The sequence below is a fragment of the Phyllopteryx taeniolatus genome, chromosome 11 (genome assembly GCF_024500385.1).
Source record: "Phyllopteryx taeniolatus isolate TA_2022b chromosome 11, UOR_Ptae_1.2, whole genome shotgun sequence".
Classification (NCBI taxonomy): Eukaryota; Metazoa; Chordata; class Actinopteri; order Syngnathiformes; family Syngnathidae; genus Phyllopteryx; species Phyllopteryx taeniolatus.
In genome coordinates, this window is record NC_084512.1 from 25,555,617 (window position 1) to 25,573,756 (window position 18,140).

Below are 18,140 nucleotides of genomic sequence, written 5' to 3' on the forward strand. Positions count from 1 at the left end.
CTGTCACACCTACAGCACACCTCACCTCTGTTCTGCTGCCCTCATACATGTCCTGTAATATTTCTAACATACTTCTCTGCTACGCCAGACTTCCGCATGCAGTACCACAGTTCCTCTCTGGGTACTCTGTCATAGGCTTTCTCTAGATTCACAAAGACAATGTAGCTCCTTCTGTCCTCTGTACTTTTCCATCAACATCCTCAAGGCAAATAATGCATCTTTGGTACTCTTTCTAGGCATGAAACCATACTGTTGCTCGCAAATACTCACTTCTGTCCTGAGTCTAGCCTCCACTACTCTTTCCCATAACTTCATTGTGTGGCTCGTCCACTTTATTTCTCTATAGTTCCCACACTCTGCACATCACCCTTGTTCTTAAAAATGGGCACCAGCACACTTTTCCTCCAATTCTGTTTAACAAGCTGGTCAAAAACTCCACAGCCACCTCTCCGAGATGCTTCAATACCTCCACAGGAATGTCATCAGGACCAACTGCCTTTCCATTTTTCATCCTCTTTAATGCCTTTCTAACTTCCCCCTTACTAATCATTGCCACTTCCGAGTCCACCACACTTGGCTCTTCCTTCACTCTCATTTTCCTCATTCATCAACTCCTCAAAGTATTCTTTACATCTAGCTAGCACACTGCTGGCACCAGTCAACACATTTCCATCTCTGTCCTTAACTCATTCACTGCCCGCTGTTTCCTGAGCAGGGAACCCCGAGACTGCCAGGCATTTTCGAGCAATTTCACAGATTATTCAAGCCCCACAGAATATTGTGTACTATGACGATGTAAACACCAAAACCACGAAAAGAAAGATCAGACCCTCTTTCATCATACAAAAAGGTTTGTCTATAGCTTATACCGTTCTTTAGTAGTCAGCAGTCAAATATAGGCTACTTTCAACCAAATCTGTTTATGGAGGAAAAAAAATGAAAACGGCCTTTTTGTGAAAGCAGACACATCAATATTTTTTTTTCTTTTGTGAAATTCTTAAACATCTGAACATAGAACAACACTGAGAAAGTGCTTTTGACAGAAAAATAATTTATTTACATAAAACATGAGATAAAAATGCATGGACAAATGGGCCTCCCACACTTGCACTTTTTTCCTCCAAATTCTCCTCCTCTACTGTTTGCTCAATAGTCCAGGTTTTTATTACCTTGCGCATAAAATCTAGCAAAGTTTTATCCTAATGGATTTTATTCTTCTGGTGGCAGTGTATGGGATCTTGTGTGGTTGTCATTCTCCTTGAAACCAGCCCCTACTTCTGCTCGAAGCACAACCTGTGCAGTTTAGAAATATAACTATTACTATAAAAATACATTGAAATCTGTGTCGTGGGACGTGGAGAGAAAAAAAGCTTTCAATTACCTTTTTTTGTCTGCACTGTGTACTGGAATGGGAGTCAAACGTCTGCATAACCTGTAAGTTTAAAAAAAATACATACGATTACTAGACAATACTTTTTATTGACGTGCTTTGCAAGGGTAAAAAAAAAAAAAAACTTCGTCGCAATCCTAAAAGACGTTCGCCTCGCGGGTCATGAATTCTGCAAGATGGATGAGCTGTAAATGGAATTTTCACATCAGTACAGCAGGGGACCTGTGACGGTCTTGAGGTGGTCCAGCACGAGACGTTCAAAGGACTTCATAACCACAGATGTCAAGGCGACAGGCCTGTAGTCATTTCGATCCGAGATTGCAGGTTTCTTGGGGACTTGTTGGTGGAGCGTTTGAAACAGGATGGTACTTCGCACAGTTCCAGAGAGCTATTGAAGATCTGAGTGAAGACTGGCGCGAACTGGTCCTCGCAGACTTTGAGGGAGGATGGGGACACATGGTCTTGGCCTGCCGCTTTGTTAATCTTTTGTTGTTTGAAGATGCGTCTCACATCCTGTTCATGGATGGTTAACGCAGAAGTCGGTGGTGTGATAGTGGTCGGTGGTGCGGCCGGGTGGGTGTGGGGTGTGAAAGTGTCCTTTTCAAATCTGCAGTAGAAGGTATTCAAGTCGTTGGCTAGTGTGCTATTGTTCTCAGCTTGGGGGGGATTGTCGCTTTTAATTTGTCAGCGATTGGAATGCATGCCAGACTGATTTAGTGTCGTTAGCGCTGAGCTGTTTTTCCAACTTTGCTGCATTGTTCCTCTTTGCGATGTTAATTTCTTTAGTCAGCAGGTTTCTAGCTCGATTATACAGGGTCATGTCCCCGCTTTGATATGCGTCCTCCTTAGCTTGGCGAAGCTGCTTAAGTTTGGCAGTGAACCACGGCTTGTTGTTGTTGAAAATGCGAAATGACTTTGTTGGTACACAAACCTCTTCACAGAAACTAATATAGAATGTGACAGTGTCCGTATATTCATCCAGGCTGCCAGCTGAATTTTCAAAGACACTCCAGTCTGTGCAGTCTAAACACCTTTGAATTTCCATCTTTGCTTCATTGGTCGACTTTTTCACTGTTTTCACTGTAGGCATTGCGCATTGAAGTTCTTGCCTGTACGTCGGTATTACGTGAATTAAGCAGTGATCAGACGAGCCCAGGGCTGCATGAGGTTTGGCACGGTATGTGTTTTTTAGCGTAGTATGGCAGTGGTCTAAAATGTTATTTTTCCTGGTAGGACAGTCGATGTGCTGCTTGTATTTAGGGAGTTTGTGGTTGAGTTTAGCTTTGTTAAAGTCCCCGAGAATAATGAGGGGTGAGTCCGGGTGTTTTTTTTTTTTCAATTTCGTTGACTTGTTCGGCGAGCGTTAGCAGTGCGGCGTTCGTGTTAGCTTGAGGCGGGGTGTACGCTCCAGCGAGGATGAATGATGCGAACTCACGCGGCGAGTAGAATGGCTTACAGTTCAAAAACAGCGACTCCAAGTGCGGGCTGCAGTGTGTGCTGAGCTCCGTGACGTCCGTACACCATTTTTCGTCTATATAGAAGCATATCCCGCCGCCTTTTGTTTTCCCCGATCGTTCCATGTCTCGGTCTGCTCGGTGAATATGGAAGCCGGGAAGCATGACGCCGCCATCGGGTACAGCGTCGCAGAGCCAGGTCTCCGTAAAGCACATGGTGGCGGAACGTCCGAAGTCTTTACTGGTCTTTATAATTTGATACACAATTCTGATAACAGAACAATTTCAGCAATTACTGTGTATTCTGTGGTTTACCTTCCTTTTGAATGGTGTCAGTGTGGTCAGTATTCTTTAAATTATTACAGCAGTGTTTTCTGGACCAGTCTGTGAGATTTCATCCCAACAGGAATCTTAAAAATATGTAATAGTATTTTTTTTTCTTCTTTCCAATGAGCTATTAGCCATACATATCAAAATGTGAGATAAAAATTGCTTGGAACATTTTCCACCCCGCAAAAATTGCTTGCATCTACAAAACTGACTCTTAAAATAAAAACATAACATTGTCCAAAGTTTATAAGACTTGGATATACTTTATATGAAAAATTTTACTAAATTTATCTCTCCATGCATGTTGTTTGAAACTTTGGGACTGGTTATCAGTCTTTATTTCAAGTTAAGACTAAGATTATTTTTTCTCATCTACTGACAGACTTGAACAGTCTGACATTTGCAACGCAGGTCCTGGTCATTGGTGCTACCAATAGGCCAGACTCCCTTGACCCTGCCCTCCGTAGAGCTGGACGCTTCGACAAAGAGATATGCCTAGGTATCCCAGATGAACCATCTCGCTGCAGGTCAGTGAAATATGATTTTTCCATGTGTGAAAGGAACTATTAAAGTTAATCAAATGTTGTTTTGTCAGGATTTTGAAGACTTTGTGTCGTAAGCTGAGGATGCCGGAAGATTTTGACTATAGCAAGCTGGCCCGCCTCACCCCAGGATATGTGGGTGCGGATCTCATGGCACTTTGCCGCGAAGCTGCCATGAATGCTGTCAACAGGGTTGTGTTAGTAAAAGGACCACCACAGAAGAGCAAAACCAACGAACTCACCAATGACTTAAAAATGCCACTTGGGACCGACGCGGTGACAGACAAAGACATGAGTGAAAACATCAGCACAGCATCATCTCTAAATGTACAGAACACAAACTCAGGAATAGTGGCGGTTAATCGGTTATCTCAGGATAACCCAGGACATGAACATCTGCCGGTGAGGACTTCCCCAAGCATCTCGATTATTCACTGGCCATTATCAGTTTTATTTGCTGTTGGTTACTGTATGTCAGTTGAGTTCATATCAATGATTGGAATTAATTGGATAACTAATACTTGCAGGGTTGTCAAACGGAATCGCACAGTGGACCAAACTAATGAACTAATTCATGTGCTTTGTGTGTCATCGCCACGTCACATCGTGCCATTTAAAGATATTGTGGCAGGTTATGGTGAGGAGTCAGAGGAGGAGATATTCCCAGCATGCTTTGCTGCCATTACAATGATCACATTTGTGTCATCCTGCCTCTATTTGAGTAAATAAGACTTATTTATCACAAACATGGAGTAAAAGTGGTGTCGTTTCTGTTTGCCCATCCATCCAGTTTGTTCCGCTTATCTGGGGTCGGGTTACGGGGGAAGCAGCTTAAGCAGGCAAGTCCAGACTTCCCTCACCCAACCCTTTTTTTTTTGCATAATAAATGAAGTCACAATGAAAAACATTTTAAGTTCACTATATTTGTTTGATGATCTTAAAGTGGGGAAACTATGCAAAAGTATAAGAATTTGAGAAAGGGGCCAATACTTTTTCACGCCACTGTATATGGCCCTCACCTCGCAGCAGGTTAACTTTTAGTTTTATGGCTCAATCACTGTGCCTCAAATCAGTTTTGATTCACATTTACTCACATTGCGGCGGTTTATGTTCTGTGTCTGGCAGGGTGACCTTTGGCACCTGCTGCAATTGCTGAAGGACACTAAAACTCTGCCAGAGCATGAGCTGACCAGCCTCTCTATCATCATGTCAGACTTCGAGGCATCTCTTTCTAGTGTGCAGCCTTCAGCCAAGAGGGAGGGCTTTGCGACTGTGCCAGATGTCACCTGGGATGATGTGGGAGCCCTTCATGAAATAAGAGAAGAACTTACAATGGCCATCCTGGTAAACTGGTTTTAGATTTGTGAAAGTTTTATCAGTTTACATTATATTCCACTTTGATTTTTATATTCCACTTTATTGTGCTGTTGCTTTTGTTGTCCAACCTCTTATTGTATATTTACAGCCTGTCAGTTCTATTTAAATGTCACTGTGCAAGGTATATGTTTCACGCCACTGACAGTTAGTCCCCTCCAAAAGTATTGGAACGGCAAGGTCAATCCCTTTATTTTTATAATATACTGAAGACATTTGGGTTTCAGATCAAAAGATGAATATGAGACAAAAGTTCAGAATTATAGCTTTTATTTAATGTTATCTACATCTAGATGTGTTACAAAAAATCAGGACAGAGCACCTTTTGTTTGAAGCTACCCACTTTTCAAGTGAGCAAAATTATTGGAACAGACATTAGATTAACTGACAACTGATAACATTTAATATTTGGTGGCCTAACCCTCACTTGTAGTAACTGCATCAAGCCTGCGACCCATTGACTTCACCAGACGGTTGCATTCTTCATTTGAAATGCTTTTCTTTCCTTTGCAAAATCCAATCTGGTCTTCAGATTCTTTTTGCTGATGAGTGGTTTGCATCTTGTGGTATGGCCTGTGCATTTCTTCTCTTGAAGTCGTAGTCAAAAAGTGTATTGTTACACCTTCACCCCTGCCCTGTGGAGGTTGGCAGTGATGTCACTGACTGTTGTCTTTGGGTGTTTCTTCACAGCTCTCACAATGTTTCTGTCATCAACTGCTGTTGATGCCCTTGGCCGACCTGTTCGATGCCTGTTGCTCAGTACACCGGTAGTTTTTCTTTTTCAGGACATTCCAAATTGTTGTATTGGCTATGCCCAATGTTTGTGCAATAGCTGTGATGGATTTTCCCTGTTCTCTCAGCTTCAAAATGGTTTTCTCCCATAGACATCTCTGCTTAATAGCAAATGTAGTTTTCACAGGTGAAAACCAAAGCCAAAAACAAGCACTATCTAATAATTAAGCAATCTAAAAGGCAACACCTGAGCAACTACGAACACCCATCAGTCACATGTTCCAATACTTCTGCTCACTTGAAAAGTGGGTGGGTTTAAACAAAGGGGGCTTTCTCCTGAGTTGTTTCACACATCTAGATTTAAATCCCATGAAATACAAGATGGAAATCTGAACTTTTATCTCGTATTAATCTTTTAATCTGAAACCCAAATATCTTCAGTATACAACAAAAACAAAAGCATTGACCTTGCCGTTCCAATACCTTTGGAGGGGACTGTATCTCCATCACAATGAATTGTAAATTAAATATAACACATCCATGTGTCATGCAGGCGCCAGTACGTTCTCCTGAGCAGTTCAAGGCTCTAGGGTTGAATGCACCATCAGGAGTGCTGCTGGCCGGTCCTCCAGGCTGTGGAAAAACTCTTCTTGCTAAGGTTCCCCAAAACACAAATACTATAACATGTCAATAACACTGAGTTAAAAAAAAAAATAATATACGTTGTCTGTTTTTTCAACTGATTTAGGACAATTTTGCATCTGAAAATGACATCGTTTTTTTCTTGTTCAGTTCACGTTGTTACCAGTTTATCAATCAATCGTTACAAACTTTGATTTCCGTAAATTGAGTTGTAGACATTAATCAACTTTAATAAATGTTACGCCATCGTTCAAAATTCAGGGCATGAACCTCTGTTTTTTTTGAACCTCTGAAGAGAAAATATATGTATGTCAACAAAAACGTGGTCATAGTTCAAAGCGTGCGCGCACGCATAGTGTACAACGAACCTTAATAGTGTCCTCTTTAGAGAAACTCGAAGTAGTGACTGTATTTCCAGTTTAGGTCTGCCAATCCCTCGTCACCGTCCATTGTGTTTGCGCCGCTGGCTGCTTGGGTACACGTGAGTTGAGTATGTGCGGAAAACGTGCAACACGTCACGTGACGTCTTTGCCCCAGACGGCTGTGTTTAGAAATATTTTGGCTTTTTTTGATATTGTAGTTAGTTAGTTGTTTGCTTTTTAGTTATGGATAGTTAAGAATATAGTGTCTTTTGTTTGTTTTATTAGTCATTACTAAAACAAAGCCTGAAAATTGGTCTACACTTATGACATGCACCGTGACTGAATCTAGTGTCTTGGTTATTGACTTACCTCATTTTCCCAAGCACTGTAGTTTGTTAATGATTAATATCTGTTGTCTAAGCAAAAATGGCATATTTTAATATCAAAAGCACATTAAGCTCTGGTTCTCGTGAACAAAAAACTATTGTCAGATAAATCAAAGTAACTGTAATCTGACTACTCTAAGATAATAATAAGTAACGGGTTATTTTACCGTATTTTCCGGAGTATAAACCGCCACTTTTTTAACGTACTCTGAACCCTGCGGCCTATTTAATAAGGGCGCAAAAAGTGCAAAAACAAGACGGGACCAACTTGTTTAAATGTACAAAAAAAATGAATGTAATGCTTAAGACATGACCGCTTCCCATAATGCACTAGGGTTTGGGCATGCGCAAACTTTTTTGTCACGCAAAACTCAGCACGACACGCACGAACGCAGAATATTTTTTTATTTTTCACACCCATCATCATGGAAAGTACAAGAAGAAAAGCGTATGATGCAGCTTTTAAGTTGAAAGCCATCGATGTGTCCATCCAGGAGGGAAATAGAGCTGCTGCACGTAACTGCCCACGAGAGAACGCACTTCACGTGTGTTTTGAGCTGCACCGCTTCCGGACAAGCGGATGACTATGCCAAAAGAAAAACTCCCAAAAGGCATAGTCGTTCGAGTTAACAAAAAGGCTGGATGATAGAAACCTTAATGGCTGACGGAGTGTTACAGTAGGCGTCCGGGAGGATTTTTTTCACCGGGAAAAAAAAAGCATTGTTTGTTTTGGACAGTATGAGGGCCCATATAACAGATTCTGTGAAAACAGCCATCAAGAGATCAAACTAAATTCCAGCTGTGATTCCTGGAGGTACAACAAAGTTTTTGCAGCCACTGGACATCAGTCTGAATCATCAGAATCATCATCTTTATTTGCCAAGTATGTCCAAAACACACAAGGAATTTGTCTCCGGTAGTTGGAGCCGCTCTAGTACACAGTTTACAGAACACTTTGGAGACAGAAAGACATTGACAAAAAAAAAAAAAAAAACAGTCACTGAGCAGTAAAGGGTTGCTAGTTATCTGGTAATGCCGGTACATTTTTTTTTTTGACAATTGTGCAAAAAGATGCAGAGTCCTCTAGCACTTAGAGCAGTTCGAATGACTAATATTGCAATAGTCCGGTGCAAATTGCGCTGAGACTTCAAGGAGTGTATGTGGTTTAAAGTGACGAGTAGCGCGATAATCTGGGACAATGTTGGTTGTACAAATGTTACAGATACTCCTCAATCAGTGTGCAAATGGAGCAGATGCTACTCTGGCATGAGTGGCCAGTATATGCAAATAGTGCAGCATGGCGAGACAACTACAGTTAGTGCACGAGTAATGTATAATTGGCCCCACAGAAATGTGACAACGAACTCAAGTCAAACAATTGCCAGCATGTTGTAATGGAATTGTAGGTCAGGTGTTTAAGAAGTTGATCGCAAGAGGGAAGAAGCTGTTGGAATGTCTACTAGTTCTAGTTTGCATTGATCGGTAGCGCCTACCTGAGGGAAGGAGCTGGTGACCGGGGTGCGGAGGGTCCGAGAGGATTTTGTACGCCCTTGTCGAAGTTCTGGCAGCGTGCAAGTCCTCAATGGTGGGTAGGGGGGTACCGACGGGACCTGTGGGACTCTTGAGGTGGTCCAGCACGCGACGTTCAAAGGACTTCATGACCACAGATGTCAAAGTGACAGGCCTGTAGTCATTCAGACCCGAGATTGCAGGTTTCTTGGGGACTGGAATGATGGTGGAGCCTTTGAAACAGGATGGAACTTCGCACAGTTCCAGAGATCTATTGAAGATCTGAGTGAAGACTGGAGCGAGCTTGTCCGCGCAGACTTTGAGGCAGGATGGGGACACATGGTCTGGGCCTGCCGCTTTGTTAATCTTTTGTTGTTGTTTTAAAGCGACACTCCGAGGTGAGTGGGAGGCTAGGATGACCAGCGGCGAGAAATCTTTCACAAAAACTGGCCGCATGCGAAGATCATCCTTTTCCTGAGGTCTGCCAGTGGATCTTAAAAGCATGGAGTAGTGTGAAAGAATCTACGATCACCAACGGATTTCGAAAGGCTGGACTGCTACGTGAGGAGAACAGCACAACTTCAGTGGTAACTGTTTCTCGAGTTGAAAATGAAATTAAGAGCGACAGAGAGACTGAAATAGGTGTGTGACGGAGATGTTTTGAGGCTCTTCAACTGAAGAAGACGACTTCGGTGGTTTCAGTGAACAGGAGGAAGATGAGTAAAAACGATGACTTTTCTTTTATGTTTGAGCCGTTTTACTGCCGTGTTACAGGCGCTGTTTGGAAACAAGGTATGTAAATAAACTTACATCTTTCTGTGGAAATACCTAATTTCACAACAACATCCGCGGCGTATAGTCCGGTGCGGCTAATATATCTAAAATAAATAAATAATTCTACACAAAGTGGGCGCGGCTTATAATACGATGCGCTCTGTAGTCCGGAAAATACGGTACTTATGACGTCACCGGACCACATTTTTATGATCTTTTATTTACCGGCATCACTGACAGTGAATACCGTAATTTATAGTGTATAATACGCACCCCCAAAGTTGACCTCAAAATCTGGAAAACCCTTCTACCTATGTATAATGCATTTTTACAATGCATGATTTTGCTTCACCCCATATGATCAAAACATGTATTATCTGTATTTTATTTTTTTCAAAGCATTATTCTGAAGTTAAGCACTTCATTTGAACACGTAATACTTTTTGGTTTTATTGACTTGCTCTTGTTTTGAAAGGTCACAGCCCTACTTTTATTTAGTAAATGAGAAAACACAGACTTACCCAGGGAGAATTTGTAAGATGGGTATATTTTTCTATAAAGAAAGGAGGGCCAGGTGAAACATTTAAATTTTATTTTAATAGGATTCAAGTTAAACAGTCAAGCATTTAAAAAAAGCATTATCATGAAACAAAACATAACCATAAAGAAATTAATGATGGTTGTTGTTCAGTCATCAGTCAAAAAAAACAACAAACAAAAAAAACAACAATACTTCACAAATTCTGCCAGGGTATCTTAATTTATGAGCACAACAGTACATATATGCAGTCATACGTACCCCTGTCATATTGGAATGAAAGTGTAGGCTACACCTTTTTCATAACCAATATGACACCTTTTTCATAACCACTAGGTGGCGGTGGCATATTAGAATGAAAGTGTACACCTTTCTCATAACCTCTAAGTAGCGATGGCATTTTGGAATGAAAGTGTACAGCTTTTTCATAACCTCAAGATAGCGGCATACATTTATAAAATGTGAAAGTCCCCCCCCCCCCCCGTTTCCCCCTATACCTATGTATAATGCGCACTATTGACTTTTGACTATTTTTTGGGGGGGAAATGCGAATAATACAAGGGAAATTATGGTACTTTTGAGACAAAAACATAAAAACACAGTGACTGAGCAATAAGATGTTGCCACCAATGGCAATGCCGATACATTTTTAAAAATGATTTATTTATTTTGAGTATTGTGCAAACGATGCCGGTCCTCTAGAAATTTAGAGCAGTTTGAAATGACTAATAGAACAATAGTCTGGTACAGTGACCCTTGTTCAAATGGTGTAGAGGCTTCAAGAAATGATGCAGTTTAGAGTGACAAGTCGTGCAATAATCTGCAACAATGTAAATTGTGCAAATGGTGCAGATACTTCTCAAGCACATGAGTGGCCAGTATTGGTCAACAACATATACAGTGGGGCAAAAAAGTTGAGCAGAGTGGCGAGACTACTAAAGTGAGTGCACGAATAATTTATAATTGGCCCGACAGAGATATGACAGCAATCTCAAGACAAAATTGGCAGCATGGTACAATGGAATTGTAAGTTAACTGTTTAAGAAGTTAATGGCAAGAGGGAAGAAGCTCTTGGAATGTCTGCTAGTTCTAGTTTGCATGGTTCGATGGCGCCTACCTGAGGGAAGGAGCTGGAAGAGGATTTTGCATGCTCTTGTCTTAGTTCTGGCAGCATGCAAGTCCTCAAGGGTAGACCAGGGTGTACCAACAATTTTTCAACAGTTTTGATTGTTCGTTGCAGTCGGAGTTTGTCCTTTTTTGTGCACCAAACCAGACTGTGATGGATGAACACAGAACTGATTCAATGACTGCTGTGTAGAACTGCCTCAACAGCTCCTGTGGCAGGCTGTGCTTCCTCAGAAGCCACAGGAAATACATCCTCTACTTGGACTTTTTGAGGATGGAGTTGATGTTGGTCTTCCTCTTCAGGTCCTGAGAGACTGTAATTCCCAGGAACTTGAAGGTCTCCACGGTTGACACAGGGCAGTTGGACAGTGTGAGGGGCAGCTGTGGTGAAGGATGCCTCCTGAAGTCTACAATCATCTCTAGTCTTGAGCGTGTTCAGCGCCAGGTTGTCGCAGCACCACAGCTCCAGACGTTCCACTTCCTGTTGATACGCAGTCTCGTCACAGTCTTTGATGAGGTCGATGACGGGTGCCGTCTGCAAACTTCAGGAGTTTGACAGGTGAGTGCGTTGAGTTGCAGTCCGTTCATGTAGAGAGAGAAGAGCAGCGGACAGAGGACACAACCTTGGGGCGGTGCTGGTGGTGCGTGTAAATGAGGTGATGTCCCTGAGCCTCACCTGCTGTGTGCTGCCTGTCAGGAAGCTGTAAATCCACTGGCAAATGGCAGGCGAGACGCTGAGCTGGAGAAGCTTGGAGGAGAGGAGTTCGGGGATGATTGTGTTGAACGCAGAGCTGAAATCCATGAACAGGATCCTCGCGTAGGTCCCCGCGCCCCCGAGGTGTTCTAGGATGAAGTACAGTCCCATGTTGACTGCGTCATCCACAGACCTGTTTGCTCGGTAGAAAAAAGCTGCAGGGGGTCCAGCAGGGGACCTGTGACGCTCTTGTGATGGTCCGGCATGAGGCGTTCAAATGACTTCATGACCACAGATGTCAGGGCGACAGGCCTGTAGTCATTCAAACCCGAGATTGCAGGTTTCTTGGGGACTGGGATGATGGTGGAGTGTTTGAAACAGGTTTGTTCCTCACACAATTCCAGAGATGTATTCAAGAGCTGTGTGAAGACTGGAGTGAGCTGGTGAATGCAGACTTTGAGGCAGGATGGGGACACAAGGAAACATTCCTAATTAGACTATTGTCTGTTTAATGTATCGTTAAACGCAACTCAAACAGAATTTCCTGAAAAGGTGTGACTGGTCCAAAATGAATTCAAGTGCCGGGTGGTGGGGTATTATGCCAACCAACCAGCAAATGCAGCACTCTTGTCCTGATAACCACACTGATGATCCCTCGTGGTGAGTTCAAGAAGTATATGGACGAAGACTGAGTTGAAATTGTGCCCAAGGGAGTCTGCGATCCAGTTGTCAGCAGACTCCCCTGTGTATGCTGGGGGTTCCTGACATGATAGTTTGAACAACATTTTCGCATGTTCGGCTGAGGTAAGCATACAGTGGCTGAAATAAGTATTTAACACGTCACCATGTTTCTCATTAAATATACCCAAAGGTGCTATTGACATGATATTGACATTTCACCAGATATTGGGAACAATCCAAGTAATCCATACATACAAAGACAGTAGAACAAATTCGCTCAGAAATTAAGCTGTGTGTAATAATGTGAAATGACACAGGGAAAAAGTGTTGATCACACCAACTGGTATTTAATACTTTGTACAAAAGCCTTTGTTTGCAATGACAGCTTCAAGACCCCTCCTGTATGGAGAAACTAGTCGCATGCATTGCTCTGGTGTGATTTTGGCCCATTCCTCCACATGAGCAATCTTCAAATCTTGAAGGTTCCGTGGGCTTCTTTTATGGACATTGAGTTTCAGGTCTTTCCATAGATTTTAGATTGGATTCAAGTCATGTGATTGGCTGGGCCGTTCCAGCAGCTTTATTTATTTTTTTTAATCCAAAGCGTGCATACAGGGCATGACGGCGGAGTGCATTACTCACTGTTTTCCTTGTAACAACAGTAACCCCTAATGCCAGGTCTTTTTGAAGCTCTCCACAGGTGGTCCTTGGCTCTTGGACAACTCTTCTGATTATTCTTTGCACTCCTCTGTGAGAAATCCTATGAGTAGTACCTGATCGGGGCAAATTTATGGTGGTATGATTGACTTTCCACTTACGTATTATGGCCCCAACCGTGCTCACTGGAACGTTCAGAAGCTTTGATATGCGCCTGTCATCAATGCCATCGTTAAGTTTTTCAGCAATTAGTTTGCAATGGTCTTGAGACAGCGGTCTGCTCTTACCCATCATGAGATGTGTCTTGACTCACAGCTTGGCAATGAGACCTTTTTGTAGGCCATTAATGCTGGATGGTCCATTACCGTTTCCACAGTCCACATCCGTCCTCTTTGTTGAGCTAAGTGGCAGTACATCTTCCGACCCGAAAAATAAACCCCCCAAACTAAAAATTTTGTATTTTTTTTGGGTCACCTTTTTCATGCCTTTGGTGTTTGCATGTCTGGTTAATGATACAGCTGTCCAACTCACCTTGTGAGGCCCGCGCTGGGTCACCACAACAATGACAATTTATTGAGTCCGGAAAAACTATCATTTCCATTTTATCTATCAAACGATATCAAGATAATAATTATCGTGACAGAGCTAGTCACAACACCCCCACTTTGGACACTGACACTTTGCATGCTGCCCCCCACCCGCCATGTGAAATGTTATTTTTAGTATATGCCTGAAAGAGTTAAATATCACAGGCATAAGTATTCAGACCCTTTGCTGTGACACTCATATTTAACTGTGGTGCTGTCCATTTCTTCTGATCATCCTGGAGATGGTTCCTCACCTTCATTGGAGTCCAGCTGTGTTTGATTATACTGATTACTGATTGGACTTGATTAGGAAAACCACACACCTGTCTATATAAGACCTTACAGCTCACAGTGCATGTCAGAGCAAATGAGAATCATGAGGTCAAAGGAACTGTCTGAAGAGCTCAGAGACAGAATTGTGGCAAGGCACAGATCTGGGCAAGGTTACAAAATAATGTCTGCTACACTTAAAATAATGTCTGCTGCACTTAAGGTGACCTCAGAGTGGGCCAAAGGTTCACCTTCCAACAAGACACCCTAAGCACACAGCTGTGTGTACATAAATGAGGGGGGTAAAATGAACTTAAATGATTTTAGCAAATGGCTGCAATATAACTGAAAAATTGTAGGGAATCTGAATACTTTACGTACCCACTGTACATCTAGGTGTGTTAAAAAACTTGGGTCAGAGCACCTTTTGTTTGAAGCCACCCACTTTTCAAGTGAGCACAAGTATTGGAACATGTCACTGATGGGTGTTTCTAGTTGCTCAGGTGTTGCCTTCTCGATTGATTGCTTAAACATAAGATAGTACTTGTTTTTGGCTTTGGGTTTCACTTGTGAAAACTGCATTTGTTGTCAAGTAAACATGAACACCCGAGAGCAGTCTATGGGAGAAAAGCAAACCATTTTGAAGCTGAGAGAAGTGGGAAGATCGATCAGAGCTTTTGCACAAACATTGGGCATAGCCAATACAACAATTTGGAATGTCCTGAAAAAGAAAAACTACTGTTGTACTGAGCAACAGACATCGAACAGATCGGCCAAGGGTATCAACAGCAATTGATACCTGGAAAGAAACACTCAAAGACAACAGTCAGTGTCATCACTGCCAACCTCCACTGGGCAGGGGTGAAGGTATCGCAATCCACTGTTTGAAGACTTCGAGAAAAGAAATATACCGGCCATACCACAAGATGCAAACCACGCATCAGAAAAAATAATCTGAAAGCCAGATTGGATTTTGCTAAGTACACAGATGAGCCACAAAGGTTTTGGAACAAAATTTTCGGGATTGATGAGACCAAGATTAATCTCTAGATGGAAAGGCCAAAGTATAGAGAAAGAAAGGATCTGATTATGATCCAAAACACACAAGCTCATCTGTGAAGCATGGTGGAGGTAATGTCATGGCTTGGGCTTGCATGGCTTCTTCTTTACAAAAAGATTTCTGCTGCACTTAAGGTTCCTAAGAGCATAGTGGCCTCCATAATCCTTAAATAGAAGACGTTTGGGATGACCAAAACCCTTCCTAGAGCTGGCTGTCCGGCCAAACTGAGCAATTGGTGGAGAAGAGCCTTGGTGAGAGACATAAAGAAGAACCCAAAGACCACTGTGGCTGAGCTCCAGAGATGCAGTCGGGAGATGGGAGAAAGTTATAGAAAGTCAACCATCACTGCAGCCCTCCACCAGTCGGGGCTTTATGGCAGAGTGGCCTGGTGGAAGTCTCTCCTCAGCACAAGACACATGAAAGCCTGCATCGAGTTTGTTAAAAAAGATTCTCTGGTCTGATGAGACCAAGACAGAACTTTTTGGCCTTGATTCTAAGTGTTACGTGTGGAGAAAACCAGGTACTGCTCATCACCTGTCCAAAACAGTTCCAACAGTGAAGCATGGTGGTGGCAGCACCATGCTGTGGGAGTGATTTTCAGCTGCAGGGACAGGACGACTGGTTACAATCGAAGGAAAGATAAATGCGGCCAAGTACAGGGATATCCTGGAGGAAAAGCTTCTCCAGTGTGTTCAGGACCTCAGACTGGGCTGGAGGTTCACCTTCTAACAAGACAATGACCCTAAGCACACAGCTAAAATAACGAAGGAGTGGCTTCAGAACAACTCAGTGACTGTTCTTGAATGGCCCAACCAGAGCCCTGATTTAAACCCAATTGAGCATCTCTGGAGAGACCTGGAAATGGCTGTCCACCATCGTTCACCATCCAACCTGACAGACCTGGAGAGGATCTGCAAGGAGGAATGGCAGAGGATCCCCAAATCCAGGTGTGAAAAACATGTTGCAACATTCCCAAAAAGACTCATGGCTGTATTAGCTCAAAAGGGTGCTTCTACTAAATACTGAGCAAAGGGTTTGAATACTTATGGCTGTGTGATAGTTGAGGTTTTCTTTTTTAATAAATCTGCAAAAATTTCAACAATTCTGATTTTTTTTTTTTTTTTTTTTTTTTTTTTTTTTTGTCAATATGGGGTGCTGTGTCTACATAGAAGAAAAAAATTAAAAATGATTTTAGCAAATGGCTGCAATACAACAAAGAGTGATAAATTTAAGGAGGTCTGAATACTTTCCGTACACACTGTATTTGTGTGGCCACCCCGTTGTCATGCAAATTTCCTTCCCTAATAAATTACTTTTCAGTGAATGTTGGTGGTAAAAAAATATCTACATTGTAACTTCAAGTGTCAAATAATGTTTCACCTTCACGGACAATGACAATGACATTGTCATTGTGAAAGTACTTAACTATATCATCCAGAGTGTGGAAAAAGAGGTGCTTAAATTGACGGCAGAATGTGCACACCTGGATTTGACAGTGAACGCCAACACTCAGGGTCGCTCCACCCAGAGTGCGTAGGCCTCGGCTGTGTGGAGTTTGCATGTTCTCCCCGTGCCTGTGTGTATTTTCTCTGGGTACTCTGGTTTCCTCCCACATCCCAAAACTAACTTGTCCATAGGTGTGAATGTGAGTGCGAATGGTTGTATGTGCACTGCGATTGGCTGGCAACCAGTTCACGGTGTACCCCACCTCTTGCCCAGAGTTGGTTGGGATTGGCTCCAGCACGCCCGCGACCCTAGTGAGGTTAGGCAGTACAGAAAATGGTTGGAATACAGTGTATATGGCTACATTTTGATCCTTTGAATTAGTTTACATTAAGGGAATATACAGCTATGCTTTGTATTATTCTCGTATGCTTTAAATTTGATTGGTTTGTCATTGTTTGCCTGTGTAACTGTGTCCTTACAGGCAGTGGCCAATGAATCAGGTCTCAACTTCATCTCTGTCAAAGGTCCAGAGCTCCTCAACATGGTGAGTCACAGAGCATAGGGATATCTTGTTGTAGATGCTCCCAGTGTTGTGCTATATACAATTAAACATATTTCCATTTTTTTCATCAAAAAACAGTTAGGTCCTGACGTAGGGCTGGACGAAAATAATAAATCACGATTATTTTGATTGAAATTAATTGATTGATTTAAAAACTTTGATTATTAATTTGACTTAATTTATTCAACAACCAAAACTAAACTTTGAATACAACAACGATATGACAAGAACAACCAGAAAATTTAAATTCAGTCAAATAATAATATATTAAAATAATAGAAATAAAAAACAATAAATAGAAACAAATACATGCTGTTCCTGCTGTGCGCGGCTTGGCCTCTTACGGGCAGTGTCGAGCTGGCATGAAGATAACACAAATTAAGATTAAAAAGTACACAAACAAAGTCTCCATGGAACTTTATTAATTTCACTCATTTTTCACAGATTAGGAAGAATATCTGCCTTTGAGTATTGTTTTCTTAACTGTCTGTATGTTTTACTACAGTGTTCGTGTGAATATTTGAAGGGAAATCCTTCCCATAATAGTGGGAGAGAATGCCGGTCTGACCTGGCAGGCCCAAATATATATTGTGAGTTTCTGTTAGAGTCCCCTGTTACAAGGAGTTTCACCTCCCACCTCTGGCAGAACTTGGAGCATGAGGAGGCAGGTGACATTGAACCCAAGTACGCCATGCTGTAATATCAGGGTTTGGCAACAAATGTTTTCCTGACAATTCAATTGCAGGCCAAAATGACATTTTCATCAGGCAAACCCTGCTTTTCCTTAAAAAACAAAAAAACTTTTTCTTGTTTGTACTATTTTATCATGAACAAAAATGTAATTTAACTTATTTCTGAGGTCCCGGGTTGAAATCTGGCCTTTCTTTACATGTTTTCCCCGTGCCTGCATGGGTTTTCTCCAGGTACTCCGGTTTCATCCCACATTCCAAAAACATGCATGGTAGGTTAATTGAAGACTCTAAATTGCCCGTAGGTGTAAATGTGTGTGATGATTGTTTGTCTAT

At 42.1% G+C, this 18,140-nt stretch overlaps 1 protein-coding gene and 1 long non-coding RNA gene across 10 annotated transcripts in view; one reads left to right on the top strand and one right to left on the bottom strand.

Moving 5' to 3' along the window:
* Nucleotides 1-18,140, top strand: part of nvl (nuclear VCP like) — a 95,778-nt gene that overhangs the window by 26,485 nt on the left and 51,153 nt on the right. For 8 of the 9 annotated variants that reach the window (XM_061789242.1, XM_061789246.1, XM_061789245.1 and 5 more), the window contains exons 13-17: nucleotides 3,557-3,701; nucleotides 3,770-4,118; nucleotides 4,842-5,060; nucleotides 6,376-6,480; nucleotides 17,035-17,097. In XM_061789242.1, coding sequence (XP_061645226.1) covers nucleotides 3,557-3,701; nucleotides 3,770-4,118; nucleotides 4,842-5,060; nucleotides 6,376-6,480; nucleotides 17,035-17,097 — 881 coding nt within the window. The remainder of the gene's footprint in view (nucleotides 1-3,556; nucleotides 3,702-3,769; nucleotides 4,119-4,841; nucleotides 5,061-6,375; nucleotides 6,481-17,034; nucleotides 17,098-18,140) is intronic. The other variant, XM_061789250.1, reaches the window with a different exon arrangement.
* Nucleotides 687-7,261, bottom strand: LOC133485489 (uncharacterized). Its single transcript, XR_009790707.1, has 3 exons — nucleotides 6,833-7,261; nucleotides 1,382-1,432; nucleotides 687-1,293 (listed from the first exon to the last, which is right to left on the bottom strand). It is a non-coding gene; the product is annotated as an uncharacterized LOC133485489 (long non-coding RNA).